Source organism: Excalfactoria chinensis, chromosome 2 (assembly GCF_039878825.1).
Source record: "Excalfactoria chinensis isolate bCotChi1 chromosome 2, bCotChi1.hap2, whole genome shotgun sequence".
Lineage (NCBI taxonomy): Eukaryota > Metazoa > Chordata > Aves > Galliformes > Phasianidae > Excalfactoria > Excalfactoria chinensis.
The window spans coordinates 105,588,095-105,610,893 of NC_092826.1; the positions used below are offsets into that span (position 1 = coordinate 105,588,095).

At 40.5% G+C, this 22,799-nt stretch overlaps 1 protein-coding gene across 1 annotated transcript; it reads left to right on the forward strand.

Annotated features, from left to right (window-relative positions):
* Nucleotides 1-451: 451 nt before the first annotated feature.
* KLHL7 (kelch like family member 7) lies at nucleotides 452-22,794 on the forward strand. The gene is made up of 11 exons (XM_072328796.1): nucleotides 452-706; nucleotides 3,794-3,896; nucleotides 4,655-4,748; nucleotides 5,853-5,977; nucleotides 7,302-7,477; nucleotides 9,705-9,879; nucleotides 11,467-11,609; nucleotides 16,922-17,162; nucleotides 19,578-19,779; nucleotides 20,532-20,629; nucleotides 21,616-22,794. Exons 1-11 carry the CDS (start codon nucleotides 587-589, stop codon nucleotides 21,897-21,899), a joined length of 1,761 nt encoding a protein of 586 aa, XP_072184897.1. The 5' UTR covers nucleotides 452-586; the 3' UTR covers nucleotides 21,900-22,794.
* Nucleotides 22,795-22,799: the final 5 nt, after the last annotated feature.

Here is a 22,799-nt window from a genome sequence, read left to right on the forward strand (position 1 = left end):
AGAAAGCACACTTAGTTGTCAGCTCGTCCAGTTTCCTCAGGCTGTCCTCACCAGAGAGCTGCTCCAGCCCTCTGGTTATTTCAGCAGCCCCTTCTCAGGACCCACTCTAGCAGGTCCATGTCTCCCCTGAGCTGGATGCCGCATTTCAGGTAGGATCTGGCAATGGAAGGAACCACATCCCTTAACTGGCTGACAGTACCACTGAGTGCAGCCCAGGATACGGCCGGCTTTATGGACCGCAGACACACAGGCCGCAGCCCGCACCTCCATCACGCCTACAGCTCCCAACCCCACACTCTCCGCTCTTTGTTTACCTCACGCGGGGGCAGCGCGCCGGTTCGCGGCTCCCGCGCGTGCGCAGCGCCGCCCCATCCTGCCCACCAGCCCAGGTCCGCTTCCGCCGCGGAGCGCTTCGGTGTGGCTGCTGGGCGGCATTGTCCGTTCAGTTCTCTGTCTGTCCGTTCAGTTCTCTATCTGTCCGTTCGCTCCCGGCGCGGCGAGAGCCCGAGGCGGCCGCTCGTCGCCCGTCGTCGCATGCCCCCCGTGGGGGGAGGTGGCGGGCCCGCGGTGCCGGCGGTGAGGGGCCATGGCCGCCCCCGGCTCGGAGAAGAGCAGCAAGAAGAAGACGGAGAAGAAGCTCGCGGCCCGCGAGGAGGCCAAGCTGCTGGCTGGCTTCATGGGCGTCATGAACAGCATGCGCAAGCAGGTACGGCCCGGGGGGGATCTGTTAAGGACGGCGGGATCCTGATGGATGAAAAGCTGCCCGTGAGCCAGCAGTGTACACGCAGCTCAGGCCAACTGTATTGCGGGCTGTATCTGAAGAGAGGTGACAGCGGAGAGAGGGACGTGACTGTCCCCTTTGCACTGCCCTCATGAGGCCCCGTCTGGTGTATTGCATCCAGGGGAGCCCCGAGTACAGGAGGGATGTGGAGCTGTTGGAGCGGGTCTAGAGAAGGGCCACGATGATCAGAGGGTTGGAGTACCTCTCCTGTGAAGACAGGTTGAGGAGAGCTGAGCTTCTTCTGTTTGGAAAAGGCTCTGGGGAGATCTCACTGTGGTCTTCCAGTATTTAAAGGGAGTTTATATGCAGGAAGACCAATTTTTTATGCATTCTAATAATGACAGGACAAGGGAAAGTGGTTTTAAGCTAAAAGAGAGGAAATATGGTTAGATGTTAGAAGCTCTTTACGCAGAGAGTAGTGAGGCACTGGCACAGGTTGCCCGGAGAAGCTGTGAGTGCCCCATCCCTGGAGGCATTCAGGGCCAGGATGGATGGGGCCCTGGCAGCCTGACCTACTGTGTGGCAGCCCTGCACACTGCACAGCAAGTTAACTAGATGATGCTTGAGGTCCCTTTCCAACCTAAGCTATTCTGTGATCTGCTGATTGATGTAGGATTTGTTTTATAGCTCAGCTCAAAATTGTTGAGCTCCTACTTCTGTCCTCGTTGAGAAGAGGATGCCAGGTGCTGTTATGCTGTGGAGGCATGTTGTCAATTAAGTCTCCTGAGACATGTTTGGAAAGACAAGTTTTTATGGAAGAGACTATTATTCTACATGGGCTGCAAGGTGTGAAATGCCCAAAAATCAAGTACACGAAGTCTTTACACCGACTTCTATTTATAGTCCCAAATGTTTTCACTGTACACCTACCTAATACATAAGTCACGCCTACCTATGACATATTCATAGGGTTATGTAAGCTTACATAACATTGAATCTTCTGCGGTTGCGTGGGGTTCTTTGGTGGTCTTCAGTGATTGGGGAGCTGTCCCACTCCTCACTTTGTCTGTGTTTGAGCGCAATACTTAGTCTCTTCTGTTTGGTTCCTGTTTTGGACTCATATCTCATCTCAAAGATGTCTTTTCTTGCTTCTTATTTATGGCCATCTTGGATCTCTGAAGAGAAACAGCTCGTCTTGGAAAGCTTAATTATCCTAAATAAGCAGGGCATCTTAAACTTAAAGCAGAGCTTCAACCTCGAGCAGAATCCCTCTGCCACACAAAAATGTCAGATGATCAGCTTTTGGGCCATCAGGCAGGCAGATACAGCCCCCAGTGTGAGAAGATCAAACCAAAGCATTGTGCCACTTCTGCTTGTCTTCACATTAACTGTGCTTGGGGGGTTGGGGACGCAACTCCAAATTCTGCCTGGTACCTTTTATTTTACTTTCAGTCAGACTTCAGATGGTGGCTTTTATGTCCACTCACCCCCATCAGTTGACTACTCTGGAAACTTTTGTGTAGTTTGAGACATTCCTGCTTCTGTTACCGATGTGTAGGAGGAGCAGCAGCCATAGGAAAGTGCTCTAGATCAGCTTGCTCCTTGTGCTGCAGGAAGCTGCTGTTGTATTTTGTTTAGCTGAGACCTGCGCTGTGGTTATAAAACCTCAATGCGTTATGAGTTAAAACTTTCCTGTGATGGAAACAGCAGCCTGCATGCAGAGCAAGACCTGTTCATTTGCATTTGGTTAATAATGTAGGAAAATGGGACAGGTGTAAAGCACAGCTAATGTTGAAGAGGCTGCTCTTTTTTTTGTGAACTGTGATTTAGAGTCAGCTGCCATGTGTGGGATTTTGGAGTAGACTGTGGGCACGTCAGCGCTTGGCTCTGGTGAGATACTAGGAGTATGTTCAGTGTATGGAGGACTTCTTGCTAACCTTGAAAATGAAATGGCTGTATCTCCACAGTTGTAAACTTTTTGACAGTGTGTGCTTACATCCTCTGTTGCCACTCCGTAGCTGAGTGGAGATGGGCCAACAGGGAAGTAGCTGAGATGGAGTTGCAAGGTGTCATCAAGTTAATGAAGTCTGGAATTGCAGGGTGACTCTTGGGTGTGTGCTTTGGTCAATGAAGCACTAGTCATGGGTTGCATCATGTGATGCAAATAGGTCCTTTTGGAAAGTTTCTTCTGAGCATTTCTGTACAATGGTTGAAACAGAGCAGTTACACCCGGAAATGTCACAGGGAAAGAAGGGAGAATGATCATATGGTTTGGCTGACAGACATTTCTTTGCACACCCAGAGAGGCTTGAGGGTATCTGAGATGCTTCAAATACTGAGATGAGGTATCAAACATACCTTAAAAACACAGCATGTAGTTAAAGCAGCAGCTGAGTGTCATAGCAAAGCTCAGCCACAGAATTCTATGATGTTTTGTACTGCTAATGTACAGCACCTGTTTGGAGCCAGATGTGCTAGGAATTCCAGCTTTGAAAGATTTCCTTTGGAACTTTGCTCACATGGCCTGTTTTGTTATTGTTTCAATCTTAAGTGTTTTAAAGTCATGGATGTACAAAGGATGTTGAGTGACACATACGCTCCCCAAATCTGTACTTATAGCTCAAACTCTTTTTGTTTTTTTTAATGTATTATTTATATTTTATACAGTTAGTGCTTTCTGGTGAGTATCCCATAAGAAGCTTAAAAAGTAGATTGGCAGTTGAGTAGATAAGGATGAAAAGGATAGAATGTCAGCGTAGCTCCTGCTCAATGCTGCAGAGCTTTAGTAGAGGAGGTTGATGTAAATGCCACAGGAAAAGCTTTAATCACAGCTCATGCTATCAGTGACCAGCCTCAAGGTGCAAGGTCATGGGAAAACCGAGCTTCTTTAGTTCTTCAGGTTGTTGAGCTTTGTTGACTTTCAGACAATCTTTTTATTGCGTGAGATTGTTCTGGTTTGCGCAGATAAATGAGATCATGGAATTTTCACAAGCAGTTCTTAGAGAATTGTAATTGCAAGTGTTTCAGGAACGCTAATCTTCTTTTTTTCCATTTGGTTTTCTTCTGATTTAGAGAACGCTATGTGATGTCATTCTTATGGTTCAGGAAAGGAGGATCCCAGCTCACCGTGTTGTGCTCGCCTCAGCAAGCCACTTTTTTAACTTGATGTTTACTAGTGAGTATTTTAAAAATTGCTTTATTTTATGTTTTCATGGACATGTCTTGATAAGCAGCTTGTCAGCCACACTTTCTTTCTTATGAAGTGATTAATTTCAGGGATGGGTGTAAGTGAAGATTTCCTCAGTTCCTATCTATCTTCCATTCATCACAATTCACCATCCCTCTCATTTTTGTTTCAAAAAATGTAAGCATTATTGCACTTGTACTGCCTTTACACATTCAGCTACATGGTATCTATCTTGCAAGTCATAGGTAAGGCATGCAGAAGTAAAATTGCTGTGCTATAAATCACATGTTAAATCCAAGAAGAAGTAAAATGTCTGTGCCTTCTGGTGGTTGGCTTGTATCCATCTGTGGGTAGATCTGCAGAGCTGTGACAGCGTGGGAGCTCTGAGCTGGCTCTGCTGTTATCAGCTTGAGTATGGAAATAGCCTTTGGTGCAGAGCATGCTTCCTATCTTTGGTCATGCTGGCTTGGCAGTCTGCGTTGCAGTCCAACAGCATTTTTGGCCGTTCCTATTTAATGCGCTTTTCAGCAAAATTGACATAATGCAACCATGTGCATGCACCAGTTATTTTGGCCATCACACAGTCTCCTTTCTTTCTTGACTTGCATTACTGAGGGAAAAGCAGCAATAAACTGTGCAGTTTTTAGCAGACTTCCAGTTTGTGTAATGACTTTGTTTTCTAGTTTTTAAAATGGGGAGTAACTGGAGTGGCTTATGATGTAGTTTGTCTTTTAACCTTTTTGCAGCAAATATGCTTGAATCAAAGTCCTTTGAGGTGGAGCTGAAAGATGCAGAACCTGACATTATTGAACAGCTTGTGGAGTTTGCTTATACTGCAAGGTAGTTTTGTTATTTAAAACTGACGCTTCTGCTGGAAAGCCTGCCAACTCTAAATGATGAAATCTTAAAACAATGCTTTTACGATTCATCGCTTTTCATATTATTACAATTCGTTGCTTGTTTTAAGTCTGTTGTGACTAGACTTATATCCTCCTTCCCTTTCCTATTTATTTCATCAGTAGGAAGCCCTATGGACTAAAGAGAGCAGTGATTGTCTTCAGAATGCAATTCAGAATGCTTTTGGCTTCAGTCTTGGAGTTGAATTATATTTCCCATTGTTCAGAAATGCAGACCCTTCTTGTTATCAGCGGGGGCTTCTCCTTATGACCCTAGCAACTATCACAAATAGCTATTTTGGGGACTTACACCTTCACCTCTGGACAGTCTGAGTGGAAAGCTGCTTCACAAACTGCATTTCGCTTCTATCTCAGGCTCCCATGTGTTTGTTTTTAAATAGCACTGCAGGCACTATAGTGTTTAAACAGAGCTTGTTCAAAAGACTGGGATTCAGAGCAGTACTTTGCAACAAGCTCTTATGGTGGATGGCAGGCCCCTTACCTTTGTAGTGATGGGATGAAGGCTTTTTCTCCATTTCCTGGGAGGAGTTCTGTATGCTTCATCTGTGGTGAGATGCAGCCGATGCCAGCACCTTAGCCCTTTTGATACCTTGCAGCCAGAATGGTTGTTCTGCTTGTGCATTCTAGGCAAATAAATTATAGCAGTTTTGATGATGAGTTTAGACAGATTTCACTGATGCGCGTTTGGGAGTGGGAGGCTGTCAGGAGAAGGCACTTTTCCTTTTCTGTTCTCATGAAAATGGCTAACCGCACAAGTCAGAGCAATAGCATGATATTCCAGATGGCCCATGTTAAAGGGTAATTCTTTAGAATCCTGCACTGTTTGCTCTCTGTCCTTCCTCAGTAATATACTGCAAATTAAAGCAATTCGAGAAGATTATGAAGGGAAGTTGTGTCTCAATTGTTTGTGAGTTAAAGAAGCTTGGGGAGATGATAGGAGAATAATTTTGCCACCTACGGGTTGGCGTTTGGCTACGACTAAGAAAGTAGTTTTAGTGATGCTAATGTTGTGCCTTCTGTTTTGCAGAATTTCTGTTAACAGCAATAATGTGCAGTCTTTACTAGATGCAGCAAACCAATATCAAATTGAACCTGTGAAAAAAATGTGCGTGGACTTTTTGAAGGAACAAGTTGATGCTTCAAATTGTCTTGGTAAGAGAAATACAGTCTAGTCACTCTTTTAACTTTTCTATTCTTGATAAATAGATAGTATAATAGTATAAAAGACAGTAATGCCTGGCTAAATCCAAGTGTGTGCAAATGATCATTTTGCTCTGAATCTGAACTGTTTCCCCTTGCCATAAACAAAATTATCTGGCAGTTGCCTTGGCCAACAAATGTTTTGCAAAAGATCTCAATTACAAAGATTCAGCTGATGCTTTGCTGCGCTATAGCAGTGTCTCTGAAACAGCTGCTGGAAGGAAGACATTACTTTCTAAGGAAAATGCCACTTACGCTTGCTTTGAGGCATGTTCAGTCTTCTGTGGTCTTTGTTAACTAGAAAGTTAAATATGTTCTCTAGCACTTGCATCCTTTGCTAATTCATATCAAAAAGGAGATATTAAATCCAATTTTCCTGAAGATTTCTGTGTTGACTTACAGGCAAGCTCACAGTTCATAGAAGTGAATACTTGAAATAAACCATGACTTATTTTGAATCTCTTGAAATTTTGTTATTTGTCACTGGAAAGCCAGCTAGGTTATACTCTTCAATTTTATCACTGTAGTTTGCATTTTGCTTTGTAGAGCAGCACACTCTAATCACATCTTGTGGATTGAATTTGGCTGTGGGGTTACTTCTACTCCACTTGTTGCCATGCTCCAAAGGAGGAGGAGGGGGAAGGCCATAGCATGATGGGCAACATGTTTCTGCTGAACAGCCCTGTGCATGCTCACCTGGCAAACAGAGGGAAGGTTGGAAACAGTACTTCTCAGCAGCAGTTGCTGTTTATAGCTTTATGCCAAGCTTCTGCTCTTGCTGCAGCGTTAGCTTGACATTTTTTTGTATTGGCCTGCAGCAGTCTTTGCTACGTGCACTGAAGAGTCCAGCTCACTGTGGCTCTTAGTTACGCTTGGTTCATGATGTCTGCTGCATGAGCGGGTCAGGGCAGGTCATGAAACCTGGAAACATTGAACTGTTCTGGTTAGACTTTGGTGTTACATGGGTTAGGCCTAGTACTGATGTACTGTTGTATTTTCCATAGTGAGGAAATGCTGCTGGAGAAATATTACAAGTGCTACAGGCCTGACTCTGCAATTTGCCCTGTAGAGCTAAGGATCACAAGTTTGTGCTTATCTTAGTTTGCCCTGAGTTGCAGATAAATTATGATAGTACTAATTGATATGCTTAAAGAAAAGGATACTGAGCTTGCATTCTAAATATCACTGAAATTATGGTGTTACCATTCTAGTCAAATATATTAAAGGTATTTGCAGTTCAGTTTGGAAAGGTGTTTTCTTAATTTTTCTTTCACAGGTATAAGTGTGTTAGCAGAATGCTTAGACTGTCCAGAGCTGAAAGCCACCGCAGATGACTTTATCCATCAGCATTTCACTGAAGTTTACAAGACAGATGAATTTCTTCAGCTTGATGTTAAGCGTGTGACACACCTCTTAAACCAAGACACGCTGACTGTGAGGGCAGAAGACCAGGTGAGATCTGTTTCATTGTAAAAAGAGCTCTTCTATCAGCTAAGAAGACTGAACTTCACTGTCTTTTTTTCTAATTGAGGGAAAGCTTCAAGTGTCTCACTTCAGGTGTTCCTGCACAGTGCTTGAGCTGAGGCCGCACCAGTGCAAAGCAAAGCAGACGATCCCTTCCCTCAACCAGCTAGCAGGTGTATCCCTGCTAGGTCAAAACCAAATGTAAAATGAATATCCAGACTTCAAATGTGGATATAATATATGTAATATCAACAAACTGGAAAGAAAAGTCATAAATGATGTAAGCAGAACAGTTTCCTTTCTTGAGGTATAGGGCTTCCGATTCCATGTAACATGAGTTGAATTAAGTTTAATGTATTACAACAGTTGCTCCCAGCTTGGGATTTAGGTGCTGTTAGTGAAGGTGAACTACCTCAAAGTGGAGAGCAAACTGTATCTGATTCTCTACCTGAATATGTGCTGAGTGTCAGCCTCTTTCAGAAGGGAGCTGCTGCTGATGGAGACATATAGATAAATAAACTTGCTAAATTGAGGAACTTAGGAAGAAAGTGGACCTTACGCTCAAAACTAGAAGCATTGACAGTGACAGATTGATGGAAGGCCCTTTTCTATGGAGTAGATATAAAAAAGCTAAGGTGAATGAAAAGTGCCTGAAATTTCATTTAAAAGCTGAGAACTGTGGTGGAGATTAGTCATAGCTGTCCCATTTTGAACACTTGATTCAGTACACCACAGCCCTGAATGTGTTTGCCAGCTTATTCTTCCTGCTGCAGGGAAATGGGAGTATAGGTGTGTCTGTACTGCAGCTCAGAGCTGATTGCAAGCTGGTTGTAGCTGCTGGATACTTCCTGAAGGTTCTCAGTCACATCTGTACTAAAATCTTGCTTTTCTAACTGGTTCTGGTGCTTGGGTTGGGTAATTTGATTTAGTTATGTTGTCATGAACTTACACTCTTTGAAGTGCATCAGAAAGGTCTTGTAATCAAGGTGGTATGTATATGCATTTAAATAGAAATGGGTGCTTTACTGACTGAGGTTTTCACAGAATTAATGCATTTCCTTCAATGTATCTGTTGCCTGAAAATAGTGATTGATGTGATGGGGGTATTATATCAGGTGACAAGTTCATAATTCTTACCATGGACTAGAAGGAGTTTGGGCTCCAGGTAACTTTACCAAAGTTAGGAGTGTTTTATGCTTTGTTATCTCTCAGTGGAATTTATGCCTTACAACTTATATTCCTGATATTCAGTTGTTAAAACAACATGGCATGCTTCAACTTGGCAGCAGCGATAGAAATTTCAGGTAGGAGCATGGCATGATTAAACTCTTCTTATAAATGGGCAGCATACCAAAGCAATCTTATTTCTCAGGAATAGCAATAGAAGTTGGTGTACTTTTATATTGGTATAAAGCCTATTTCCACTTGGTGGAAGCAGGAAGAGTAGCTTTCATTACTTGCTGGCCTCTTTTTCCTGTATGCGAATAGTTTGCTATGTCTGCAGGCAGGACTGAAGTGTGTTACTGTGTTGGTAATGTTGGACTTCCTTTCCATTTCTTCCTGACTCAAAGGACAATCAGAAATAGAACAAGTTTCTTGGTTACCTTCCCTGTCCTGTCTGCCCTGCCCTGCCAAGAAAACCCATTATCTTTTCCTGTAAGGTGAAGATACAAAAGCAAGTTTCAAAATAGTAAATTTAAACCAGCCTGTAGCTTTAAAAAAATGGTTTTGTGTTTGTTTTTCTGTTTGTTTTAATGGTCTGCTAAGACACAATTTGGAACTTCTTAAGAATGGTTTAATGACACAGGCAGTTTGCCAGCTTAGGACACTGTGTGAACTACAAGCTATTTCAGTGTTCCCGATGAAGCATTAGCAGAGTTGTGACACTGAACTCGAAGTATGTTTGTCTTGTATGTAGTGCAGGGGTCACGCGCATAGATGGGAATTACAGATTCACACTTCCCATTTGGAAAAATGTTCAACAGTAGTAGAAATTATTGGTTTAAAAAATGTAGAGGGGTTTTATTTTGTGTCTGTCTTGCCCGAGTGTTGTCTTGCCTTTTTTGGAACAGTTTTACTGAAATCTCCACAAACTGCAATTTTATTATTAGTTACCCTCTGTTGAGTAGAATCTAATTGGAGCACTGATATTTAGTTTTTGCCTGAGTCTGTGGTGATGTACATTACCTTATTCTTTCATTTTCTTCTGTTTAAGGTTTATGATGCAGCAGTCAGGTGGCTGAAGTATGATGAACCAAATCGCCAGCCGTACATGGTTGACATTCTTGCTAAAGTCCGATTTCCTCTTATATCAAAGAACTTCCTAAGTAAAACAGTTCAAGCTGAACCACTTATTCAGGATAACCCGGAATGCCTTAAGATGGTGATCAGTAAGTTGACCTCTAGTTGAAATCTTGGATGTTCTATATATTTTAAAAATGACGTGGAATGTACATTTTATAAATGATTTTAAATGCTCTGATGATGCTTTCACATTAAAAACGTCTCTGTTCCTTCTAGGATGTTACGTTTAGTTAACAGGTTGTCATGAACACAGCAGCCATTCTTATAAGAGAAAAGAAGTGAGAATCATTAGCAAATGATATTAACTTCATGATGTGTAATGAAATTAATTTTCTGCCATTGAGTTGGTGTAACTGGAAATGTGCCTTTGGGACAGGATAGTACCTCAGTGTCTGTTACTGTTCAGAGGTGAACTATTAAAAATTAGTGTAAAGGTTTGAATATTATAAAGCTTCCCTAAGCAAATGAGAATGTTAAGCCTGAATTGCACTTTCATCTTTCACACTCTGTGACATTTGAAGCTGTAGACACTTGTTTTCCCTTCTCATCTGTACATTAAGAACGTAAGCTTCCTTTTTCTTCTTTCAAGATATCAAATTTGAAGTTTTCTCATTTTATCGTGTATGAAAATAAAGCTTTCATGTTGAGAAGTGTTCTGGAAGAATATGTTTTGTTAATTTCAGTAGCAATTAGTCAGTCAGCTTCCTTTTAGTGTAGATCTAAAAATGGCATGCAGCTCTTTTCCACCAGTCAGCGAGTAAGATTCACATTAAACTATATGCTGGTAAGTATTCGCTGACCGTCAACATCTCACTTGCAGTCCTGCGTGACATGGAATTAGGTACACTGCTGCAAAAATAAGGGGTTTTGTTTTAATGGCCTGTAAGATCAGTAATATTTTTGCATCTCTTGGAGTATTTCTTAGAGGACAAAAAAAAAAAAATGCTTACTTTCTTAAAGCAATTGTAACTCATATTTTACATTGTCAGGTTATGAACAGCAGTGGGACTTTTTTCCTAAGATGCAGGATGCTAGAGATGCTTTCCTTTAGGACTCTCAGTTTTGCCATGTTATTTTTCATAGAATCATAGAATCACCAAGGTTGGAAAATACCTTAAAGATCATTCAGTCCAACTGTTCACCTATTACCAATAGCTCCGACTAAACTATGTCCCTCAACACAATATCCAGTTATTCCTTGAATACCTCCAGGGCTGGTGACTCCACCACCTCCCTGGGCAGTCCATTCCAGTGCCTGACCACCCCTTCTGAGAAGTAACACCTCCTAATGTCCAGCTTGAATCTCCCCAGCCGTAGCTTGAAACCATTCCATCTGGTCCTAAGACTTATGAAAAATAAGTCATGCTTCCTTTTGCCAGTTTCAGTATGGCAAACATGGTTGCTTGGTATTATTGACTGAATTTGCTGATTGATAAATTGGAATCTAACACGAGTCCATGTCCTGTTTTCACACAAAGTGGGAAATTTGAAATGAGATGCAAGTCTGGATGTATTCTGCCACACTCACGTGCACATTCTTTCATTTGAGAATGAAAATAAAGCTGTATAGATATACTGTAGAAACTTGAGTCCCTGTTTTTTTTCCCTCCCTAGCTCTGAAATTCCCTTCTTTGTGAGTTAGGCTGGGTCTCCAACAGTTGTCTTCCTTCCAGGTGGGATGCGATACCATCTCCTTTCCCCAGAAGACAGAGAAGAGCTAGTGGAAGGTACGCGACCAAGAAGGAAGAAACACGATTATCGCATTGCTTTGTTTGGAGGCTCACAGCCCCAGTCCTGCAGATATTTTAATCCAAAGGTAATCGTTACCTCAGAATGCATTAAGATTCACTGTTTGTAAGCTTATGTGTTTTACATTTGCTGGTGATGTTAACTAAAGCAGAATGGTCTGCAGAATGGAATGGGAAGGATGGATCATCCTCTGTCTCTTGGGTGTACAGCTGGAAGGTGTAGCTAATTAGGTGCTTTTAAATCTGTGTTTCTAGATGTAATACTTAATTTTGAATAGAATGATTGTTCTCGTCTGTTGCCAGTGTTAGATATAGGGTTCTGAAATGCTTTTGAGTCTGAATTTATTGGTATGTGCATCCCATAGCTGGAAATAAATAAGAAGTTACAGAAATACCAAGCAGTCAGTTTGGAACATATAAATCAGTATGCATGTGCTTGCACTTACTGCTTTGAGATGGTCTCTGAGCACGTTTCTATTTAGCATGATTTAAAAGATTGACTTTCGTGATAGTGTAGAATCTGTTATAGAGTACAAGGGGGGGTTGATACTTTTATTAAAAATGTAAACATTTCTAAATCCAATGGTTCACAATTCTATTAGTTAAGAATATGTAAGAAGGAAAATTGGGAGCCAAGTACCCCAGAAGTGGGGAAAAAGTGAATTTCTACAAAAACCTTAGAGGTGACCAATTTAGATCAGTCAGGCTTTGCCTGGAATTTCTTTCCACGTTTTGTGAAAGAAATCAGGCCACAGGAATTGTGTTTATTTCAGCTATGCAGACTAGGTGGTCTAGAAACAGCAGCTACTTGCAGAAGGATTAATCCATATGCTGTTTTACGAAACAAAGTTTGCAATAATATGGAAATAAGCTTCTACTCAGGTATCAGCGCTGCTCTGATAAGTTCTGAAATGATGTACGTGATATATTTTGTTACAGAAGTTGTTTTTTCCAACTCAGCACATGTAATTAACGCCCATGGCAATTTCAAACAGTTAGGGAGTTTAGTGCGCTATCTGTGTGAACTGCATTGTCAGTGTGAGCCCTGTCAGATCTAATTCAGGGCTAACGAGTCCTTGGGATGTTTTTTGAACTCATCTGATACAAATTTGTATTCCCGTATGTCAAATAGAATCGAAGCCACCTTTTCTGAGCTCTGATCAAGTCTGGAAAAAAAATTGCCAGATTTGCTGACTTAGTTTGAGACATTTAATTTGTCTTTTAATTGAGAATCCCAAGTTCCTGAGTGTTGTTCATCTTCCTCCTCTGTGTTTATGTAAGAAAAACTAATTGTGCCCCAACACAGGGTGGGAGGAACTGAGAAGATGTATATTTTTTTTCCTGTGGTGAGGCAGTAAATTCTTTCCAACATCTAAATTGGGGAAGTCTTTGATCAGGGCATTCATCATCTTCAAATGGTTATTTGGTTTTGGCATTTTAACAGGTTGTAATCCACCCTACGGGCTCTGACCTTTCTCCTACTAGAAGAAAATTAGATTGATGTTTCTTCCTCTTAATCTACAGTAACTTATGTTGGAACAAAGCTATTTTAAGGCAGGGTGGAAACTAGCTTTGAGGCTTTCTGTTCTAGTTATTAGCTGGCAAGGGTATTATCAGCGTAGATAATACTGGTCTCTGCCAACCTAACTGGTACGTTAAATTCCGTAAGTGCCTAATGTCAGCTGTGGTCAGAAATGAAGAGGTGGGAGTAGTGACTTAGTGGCTTCATCACACTTTGAGTATTAATGTAAAATCTTCTAGTCAACCCTCTTTTTTTTTTTTTTTTTTTTTTGAGGTTTTAGCTGTGAAAAATAATTGGGTTTTTTTTCCTTTTTTTTTTTTTAACTTGATGTTGTTGAAAAAATAATTATCTCAAGGCATGCTGTGTGGGAGCAGGAGGCAAAGGCAGCTGAAGGGGAAATTATAGGTAGTTATGGGATATTCAGTCATCAGAACTATATTATTACAGAAATCTGGTTTGTGGACTGACAGTCACACCTTTATAAGGCTGCTAAAAGCATAGGATTAAAATCCTTTCTTTTTTTTTCTTTCCTTGGACTATTTGCCCAGGCCAATAAAAATAAAAATCCCTTCAAATTAAAAATTGGATTTGAAGGGAATTTTTCACGATTTTTGCTTGATGGAACTTTATGGCCTTACATGTGGATTAAGTAGGGAGCTGGGGGTGGGCAGGGGAGAAGGAAAGAAGTGAGTAACTTATTCTAATAAGCACTGTCTCCATTGAATGCTATTTCTAGTGCTTATGTGCTTCCTTGAGTTTTCTTAGCTAGTCTGTCATGTCTTCTTCAGTCACTCTTACTTATTTTATTTACAGCTTTTAAGTTATTTAAACATTTTTTTTTTCTGGATATTTGAGCGTTTCAGTTTGATCTTCAACTATTACAGTAGCTTTAATGACACAAATCAAGGATTCAGAACCCCTGCTGGATTAATATCATGTGCATGTAAAATAAGAAGTGTGGGTTGTAAGGCTCTACATCACAAGTTTGGCTTGCTTTAATTAGTCTCATCAAAAGCTAATGGGAGTGTCACAGTGCCAGAAATCAAGGTTATATATGTACTTCTGCAAGGTTAGGACCTTAGGAAGGAAATGAATTTTTTTGTCTGCTGAGCTGACTGAATAGCGACCTAATCCTTTAGTTCTGATTTTAATTAAATTCAGTCATCTCATGTATCAGGTGAAGTGGTGGTTTGAGACAGACTGTTTCTCCTGAAGATATTGACTCGAGTGATACAACATTTAGTAGTTCTCATGCTGCAGGACTAGTGCAAAAATTATTTTCAGTAAGATTGCTTTGCACACAAAATCAATCTCTGAAGTTGGTCTTCATTTCCTTCTTTGTCAAAAAGGGTTTTTTAAATAAGAATGGATTGAATAGACTGTGTTATTTGTCAGTGTTTAACAGCATTACTTTGTCTATATTTGTTGTTGTTGTTGTGCTGTATCGATACTGCTGTTGATGCATGTACCTCAAGAGAGCAAAGTGATGGAACAGATGCAGTCTGGTGCATAAAACTCCTATGCAGCAACCTGGCACTATTTTGAGTAGAGGTGTTTTGTTTTAGAACTATAAAGTCTGAGATGACCTTATGTTGAATTTTCCACAGAACATTACAAACAAAAAAGGTTGTTGTTTGTTTTTTCCCCAAATCGGAAATAAAATGTATACTTTTTGAATTCTTATTTGAAATGTATACATGACTTTATGGGACTTTGAGGCAGGAATATACTTTTTTGAGAAGTAGCTGGTAGTGTTAACTTTTTAACCATACAAAATCCATCAGTGGAAATGCAACAGGTGCCTGGCATTGCTATTTCTTGGCAAGTAGGATAACCAGCACGCCTCTTGGGAGGAGGTAAGGAGCAGTCAATACTCAGCTATTAATAGCAAGGCTGTCCGCAGTAGATGTGTCTGCTATTCTTCAGAGCATCAATGACATTGAGGAAAATATTTTAATCAGACTGAGCTACTCTTTCATGTTGCTTGTAACTACCTAAGGAGTTATCGTAACAGGGTCTTGTAGCTGACAACAGTTCAGATCATTGCAAGTTAAATTCATGAAAGTTGTGTTTTTGTTTCATTTTGTCTTTAAATATATATTTTTAGCCTTTCAAAAACTATTTAATGTAGCTTTTGCCTCTGGTGTCCTTGCATGAGCAAGGTCAGCAGGCAAAGCATCACCATATATCTTGTTCTTTCTTTCCTCCCAATGGCCCTCTTCCCAAAATGAGGCTTGCCACTGCCTAGAGTTGTGTGGATCTTGACTGTGGCAGAAGGCAGCTGCCCTTAAAAGCATAAGTCATGATGAAATGAATTCTGTGTGGTGGCAGACCAACACTGAAGAGCGTTTGAAGAGAAGGGCCTGAAGTGCCTCATGCCGGATGAGGCGGGTTCTGCTGAGTGTGCAGTTCATTGATAAAGGTGTGGATGAAAGGGTAGTTCCAAACTGAAGCCACAGAAGTGGGTCAGATTGCAGCCCTTACGACAGTAAGGGAAAACAACTTGGTTTTTGGTTGTTGATTTTTTTGTGTTTGGGTTTTTCTTGTGGGTTTTGGTTTTTTTGTTTGTTTTTCTTTTTTTTGTAAAAATGCTGGAAATTTGAGCCAGAAAATATGATGATCTTGCACAAAGCACTGAGACGTTTTTCTTAAGATTTATGCAGCTATTTATTTTGCCATGCTGTAGTATGGCTTTCCTTTCTAGGATGTCCCAGGACGCGTTTCTCATCATAAAGGGCCACATGCACCTGCCAGCTCTTCTTGCTAAGGGGGAAGCTACAGGAAAAGATTGTAAGATGTTTTGGACTATAACATGCTCTGCCTCTTTCTTTGAACCCCCATGTAGAAGTCGCTGTTCTTCCTCATTGACCAAGGTGTTTGAAGTATGTCCTTGCCAAGAAAATGTAATCTTGTAATGTCTTGTGTGATTCATTACAATGAAGGTCATGCAGCTGGTTTAGCTAGACCATCTTGAGGTGACAGACAACAGTTAAGGTCCCAGACTTTCCTGTTCAGCATAAGATAAAAGCTCTGCTTATGATGGCATGGAATTATGTGAGATGCAATTATTCAAGAAGTGTTTCTTGTGCTGTATGCTATCCTGGTCTGCCATCAGTTGCTGAGTTTGGTGTTCTAAGGCTTTGGGTAGCATTAATGCCTACATTTGATACTCGCTGGTTTTGCCAACCCATGCAAAAGCAGTTTCTAGGCAACATAACTGCCAGTATTTGTGATAAAGCATTACACCGTTTCTCATGCTATCAGCTGTGGATAGCTATAGATCACTTGTGTTTTGCAAATTCTGTAAATAAGCTTCTAGTTGTCATGGTAATAAAGTATGTACTGGAGCTTTTCAACCGAGTTGCTTGTCAATTGGGATATTATCTTCTTTTTCCATCGCCTTTGTTTGGTTTTGCTTTCTGTACTTATTTTCCTTAGAGAGAAAGAATTTCTTAGTGCATGTAAGATGGTTTTTTTTCTGTTTCTATAAAAGAAAAAGCAATTCTGCTCTATTGATTATGTGCTTTGTTTCTGACTTGGTAGCAGCAGGACATCAATTCTGTTGAGGGGGGGGAAAAAAACTTTTCCAGGGAAGCTGTGCTGGGTATACAGAGGGAATGAGGAAATAGCAATTGATTATGTCGTGGTTCATTGCAGCTAACTATGTTTGTGTCTAAGTGAATTTTTCAAGAGTACGCCTGAGGAGTATTCTTCAATAAACAGTGTTCATGTTTGTTTTGAAAAGGAAATTTAAAACTGACCGTATCTAGATCTCTATGAAAAGCTCTGTTTGAAAAACGCTCGCTGTGCAGGTAAGTGTTACAATCTATTAGACATTACCTGTTCTTTGTAATGCAGGATTACAGCTGGACAGACATCCGATGTCCCTTTGAAAAGCGCAGGGATGCAGCTTGTGTCTTCTGGGACAACGTAGTTTATATTTTGGGTGGTTCCCAGCTCTTCCCTATAAAGCGAATGGACTGCTACAATGTGGTGAAGGATAGCTGGTATTCCAAGCTAGGACCTCCAACACCTCGAGATAGCCTTGCAGCCTGTGCTGCTGAGGGCAAAATTTATACATCTGGTGGTTCAGAAGTGGGTAAGACACTAAAAATCTTTAAAAACAAACCCCCAAAAAGCACAAACAAAAGATACCCGGAAAATGTTCTTTTTTTTTTTCTTTTTGCATGACTCTATTGAAAAGAAACTGCACGTTGCCGTGTTAGCCTTGTGAGTTCATTTTCCCCTATTTAGAATTTTCTTCTCCCTGAAATCCAACAAAAAAGGGATGATAAAAAGCTTTGAAATTGACTGGTTTGGGTGGTGAAATTGTACCTGTCCCTGTAAACTGACTTGTTTCTGTCAAGTGACAGAAGTTATCTTCTGTTAATTATACTGATGGTTTGCTTCAGTAAGTGGAGAATTTAGATGTCATTTATTCCTTGTGGGTGAAGAGAGACCATTGAGTTCCTCCTGCCCCAGGAAAAAAAAAATCCCAGAACATCTGTAATGAAACACGTTACTACAGTACAGCTTTTGTTAGCTTTTGTCTAAGTGATACATCTTGAGTAAACCAAAAGTAGAAATGTAGCTATGCTGTGTCCATAGAAACACAGCTTAAGGGAAAAAGAAAAACCAAGTTCCACTGCCTCCAAAAAAGCCCACAACTAAACAACAGTCAAAAAGCACTATGCCCAGAGATAATTTTTTTAGCAGATCTTCTTGAGTTCTGCCTCACTACAGAGGGAAGCAAAGAGGAAAAAAGGGGTCACAATCAGCACCTAAAATTGACATCATTTAATAGGTGACATTTAGTTAATGTTATCTTCTAATATTTCTTAAGAGGTCTGATGTAGCAGCAGATAGTTTGTAGCTGCCACCTAGTGTGGTAAATGTAACAAAACACTTCTCCCATTAGTTGCAGCAGGTTAAGGCCTGGAATGCTACAAAACTACCACATCTTTTAGATCTTTCCAGGTTCCCCATATGCCAGATCATGAGAAATTGTGATCCAGACTTTCACTGGACAGTTTATTTTCTAATACATTTTAATTAGTTACAATTCCATTACAGTATTGTTAACTTTGGACTTGTTTCTGGCCTCCACTTCCTGTACTTCACCGTTTTACTTTGTTTTCCATAAATGTTAAGACAGAATAGTAAAACATAAAAATTAAGAACAGATTATTTTGCAAGTGTATTTTTTCTTTGGAATCCAATGAATATTGCTTGTCTAGAAAAGTCTGTCTTTACTGATTCTCATATTTTTCTAAATTGGAGCAAACAATTACATGAAACTATTAATTTTAAAGTGCTGTAATTCATAGAATCATAGAATGGCCTGGGTTGAAAAGGACCTCAATGATCATCCAGTTTCAACCCCTCTGCTATGTGCAGGGTCGCCAACCACCAGACCAGGCTGCCCAGAGCCACATCCAGACTGGCCTTGAATGCCTCCAAGGATGGGGCATCCACAGCCTCCTTGGGTAACCTGTGCCAGTGTGTCACCATCCTCTGTGTGAAAAACTTCCTCCTAAGTTTGTTTAGTTGTAGAGAAGTCTAAAGGTAGCATATTTATTGCATCGATCGAAGAGACTAGAAAACTACTGTGCCAGTCCACTAAGTCAACAGGGTTGGTTTCCTGTTCTAGAGTTGATGGGAGTACTGGTTTATTTGCAATAGTTAACAGAAACTGAGTGCCAAGCATACTAAATTCTTCCAGTATAATCAGGTGCAGGACAAATATTTAATGAGCTTTCCACTTCTCAAAAGACATTAAAGGCAGCTCTACTGTATTTCCTCTGTATAAGAATTTGTACAGCTTCCAAGCAATAAGGATATGTATGTATATCATTTGGCTCGCTCCGCAGTTCTTACTGATATTGAGAACTGTGGTAGGAGTAAGCAAACACAGACCTTATGCTTTGAGAAAATACAAAGTATGTGCCAGTAGGCAGGAAGGAAGTAAAATGGTGAAGGTTAGCTGTTTTATGGTTGCTAATAATTCAGGAATATGTTGCAACATACTTTAGCTAACTGACCCCAAGAGCACCCAACATTCTGGGAGTAGCGTGAGTCACTTTGCTTAGAGAGAGACTAAGGTGAATCTGTTGGGTTTACAAAACAGATGCCACGTTCCATACATTTCTAAGTACTGAGTAACATGAGATGATGGAAATTTCACCTGTAATTAATACATAATCTGTTCAGTTTTTCTGCCCTCAGCCCCCCGTGCCCCTCCCAAAACAAATCTGTAATCATTTGTATTTGTTTTCAAACACAAACAGCAATTTGTTAAACTCACATCGTTTGGAACAAAAGAGACAAGAAAAGCATTACGAGTATGTGCTTTTTGAGTAGTCCCAAAGTTGGTTAGCTCTGTTTTTAGAGGTGGGAAAGCAGCTTTCCCTTTTCGACTAACAAAGCACCAATTTGATAATTACTGTTAGTCTCTTCTTTTGGAGGACAGCCATAAAAATTAATGCCACTTTGGTGGGTTTCTTATTTCTTTAAGGAAATTCTGCACTGTATTTGTTTGAATGCTACGATACGAGAACAGAAAGCTGGCATACAAAGCCCAGCATGCTGACTCAACGCTGCAGTCACGGAATGGTAGAGGCGAATGGTCTCATTTATGTGTGTGGAGGGAGCTTGGGAAACAATGTTTCCGGAAGAGTACTAAATTCCTGTGAAGTTTATGATCCGGCCACAGAAACGTAAGTGTTGTGTCAACTCTGAATATTTTTGGTCACTTTTGCTCACCCTACTAATACATGAAATGTAGATGAGTAGGAAGAATTGGGCCCCTCACTAGAAAGACATCAAGGCCTGGGAATGTGTCCAGAGAAGGGCAGTGGAGTTGGTGAAGGGGTCTGAAGCTCAGGTCTCCAGGGAGTGACTGAGGGAATGGGAATTGTTCAGTCTGGAGAAGAAGAGGCTCAGGGGAGAGCTTATGCTCTCTACGACTACCTGAAGGGAGGTTGTGGTGAGGTGGGGGTTGGCCTCTTCTCCCAGGTATCTCATGATGGGATGAGAGGTAATGGCCTCAAGTTGCACCAGGGGAGGTTCAGGCTGGGTATTAGGAAAAATATCTTCTCAGAAAGTGTTGATGCATTGGCACAGGCTGCCCAGGGGACTTGAGTAGAGTCACCATCCCTGGGGGTGTTTGAGAACCGTGTGGGTGAGGACATGGTCAGTAGGGATGGGCTGGGTTGGACTGGGTGTCTTAGTGGCCTTTTCCCCTTGATGATTTTATGGTTCTATGAATTGTATGTGATTAATATATTTTCCTGAATTAAGCAGTGATATACCAGCTATTTGTAGTTTCACTTAATTTTATCCCGCAGCTTTCTTTGTATTTCTTTTTTCCAACTCCAGGATTTTTTTAATATGCATTTATTTTTTTAGAAATCAAATAGTGAGCTTTCCTGTGATTTTGGTTTTTCTGTTTGTTTGTTTGTTTCTACAGATGGACTGAGCTGTGTCCAATGATTGAAGCCAGGAAAAATCATGGACTGGTGTTCGTAAAGGACAAAATATTTGCAGTGGGTGGACAGAATGGCTTAGGTACTCCAGTTCTTTTAATTCTCTAGCTGGACATGCATAGTTTTATTGGGGCCTTTTTTTCTTCTTTTTTCCTTTTTTCATTTTCCATTACCAAGACTTAGTTCTACTTTATTCAGTTGGAAAAACGTTGATCAGTACTATAAAACATGTTCTGTTGCTGATGCTTTGTTCCTTCATTCACCTCCGTACTTCATTATAGCTTGTTTTCCAGTCTCTTAGTACTGTAAAATTCAGAATTGTATCCATACTAACATAGCCAAGTCAAATATCTTAACAAAAAGCCATCCTTTAGCTTGGTCATTTGCTTTAAGCCTTTCACTGTGTATTTGATGAGATTTTGTCATTCCTCTAAACAAAGCAGGTAAAAGCATAGTCACTATTTTGGGAACTTCTCTGTGCCTCGTAGTCATTTATTTTTAAAGAAGAATAATAAGATTTTGTAGATACTGTGAAGCCTCTTTCTTAAAGAAGAAAATCTTACATACTTTCATTGTTTCCTATAGACATAGTTTCCTTAATATCTTTTCAAACTGTTGGCCCTTGAAAGGTGACTTTTAGGTTTTTATGATATAAACGTATTTGAAGTTTAATTGGGAGAAATCCTTCATTAGTAAGTGACCTACTTAGGTAAAGGTATGAATGAAATGGCCCCGCTGGAGATAATTTTCAGGTGGATTCCTAACTTTTGGTTACTACCCACAAAGCCACGAGAAATCAGGCGCTGTTGCGTTTGTGGAGCAACTCATTAGAACCTTTACAATGTGAAACTTGTACATCTCATTTTCAATCTTTCTTGCCTTCTGTTTCTGTATTTAAAGAAGATTAACTGCTAGTTTGTAAAATTGTGGCCTTTCCTTTGAAAGATTCTGTCTGTTACATATTTTAATGTACACTCTGAAAATGACCAAGTTTTATGTAGCATTCTGCACTCGAGTTCATCCTAGCCAGTATGTTGTAGTAAGCAGTTCTGTTTCATTGCTTTTTAGGTGGCCTTGATAATGTAGAATATTACGATATCAAGATGAACGAATGGAAGATGGTGTCTCCAATGCCATGGAAAGGTGTAACAGTGAAGTGTGCTGCTGTGGGATCCATAGTTTATGTCCTGGCTGGTTTTCAGGGTGTTGGTCGATTAGGGCACATTCTTGAGTATAACACTGAAACAGACAAGTGGATAGCCAACTCCAAAGTCCGTGCTTTCCCAGTGACAAGTTGTTTAATCTGTGTTGTAGACACTTGTGGTGCAAATGAAGAAACTTTAGAGACCTGAAGACCTATAGAATACGCAGAGAAATTCTTCAAGGACTTGGAAGATGGCCATTGGTACTTTGCTTCCGTGTTTTACTGAATCTTGTTATACCGAGTAATAGGAAAAACTGAAATGCAGTCTTATTGTATAACATGGATTTTTGTGATGCCCGTTTTACTGTCTGTTTTGAGATGGGGATGTGTTTTGAGAATTCACGTACCTACCTGAACACGTCACATCCTCCTTTACAAGGACTCTGTGTGCAGCCTTGTCAAAAAAAAATGAGACCCAACCCACTTATTGAGAAGAACTCAAACATAAAGACAACATTTGTGGTTAAATGATACCCAGACATAGTTCTTCATTTGATAAAAGTGAGTAAATATAGCTTGCATCATTAGGAACACAAACGTTTCTCATTTACACGTACCTGCAAAAATCTTATTTGGATGCCATGAAGATTTTGCTCAGGAAAGACCAAGGACAGCTGTTTGATTCCTATAGTGATAGAGTATACTGCACTCTAGGCTGTTTTCATCTGGCATTGGGGTGACTGCATACCGAACTTCAAGTCAGACCATATATATATATATATACACACATACATATACAGATCTGAGGAATATTTGGCTTAATATCATCTTTGGCATTTTGGAAAGCTTTCACAAAGACTTTTCCTTAGTAGATGGATGCGGGTGGGGAAGGACTGCAGTAATTACAGACTGTATAAGCAAGTTAGGAACTCGGGGTTACTCTTCAGTGCACCCTCCCAGGCTGGATGTACTGTGGATGCTAAGATGGGAATAGGAAAGCAAAGCCAGTACCAGAAACATACTGATTTTTTTCTCTCCTTGAAAAATGACTGTTTTTAAAATGGCATGAACCGAGTCATTAAAGTTATTTTATAGAAGCCTCCTGAGG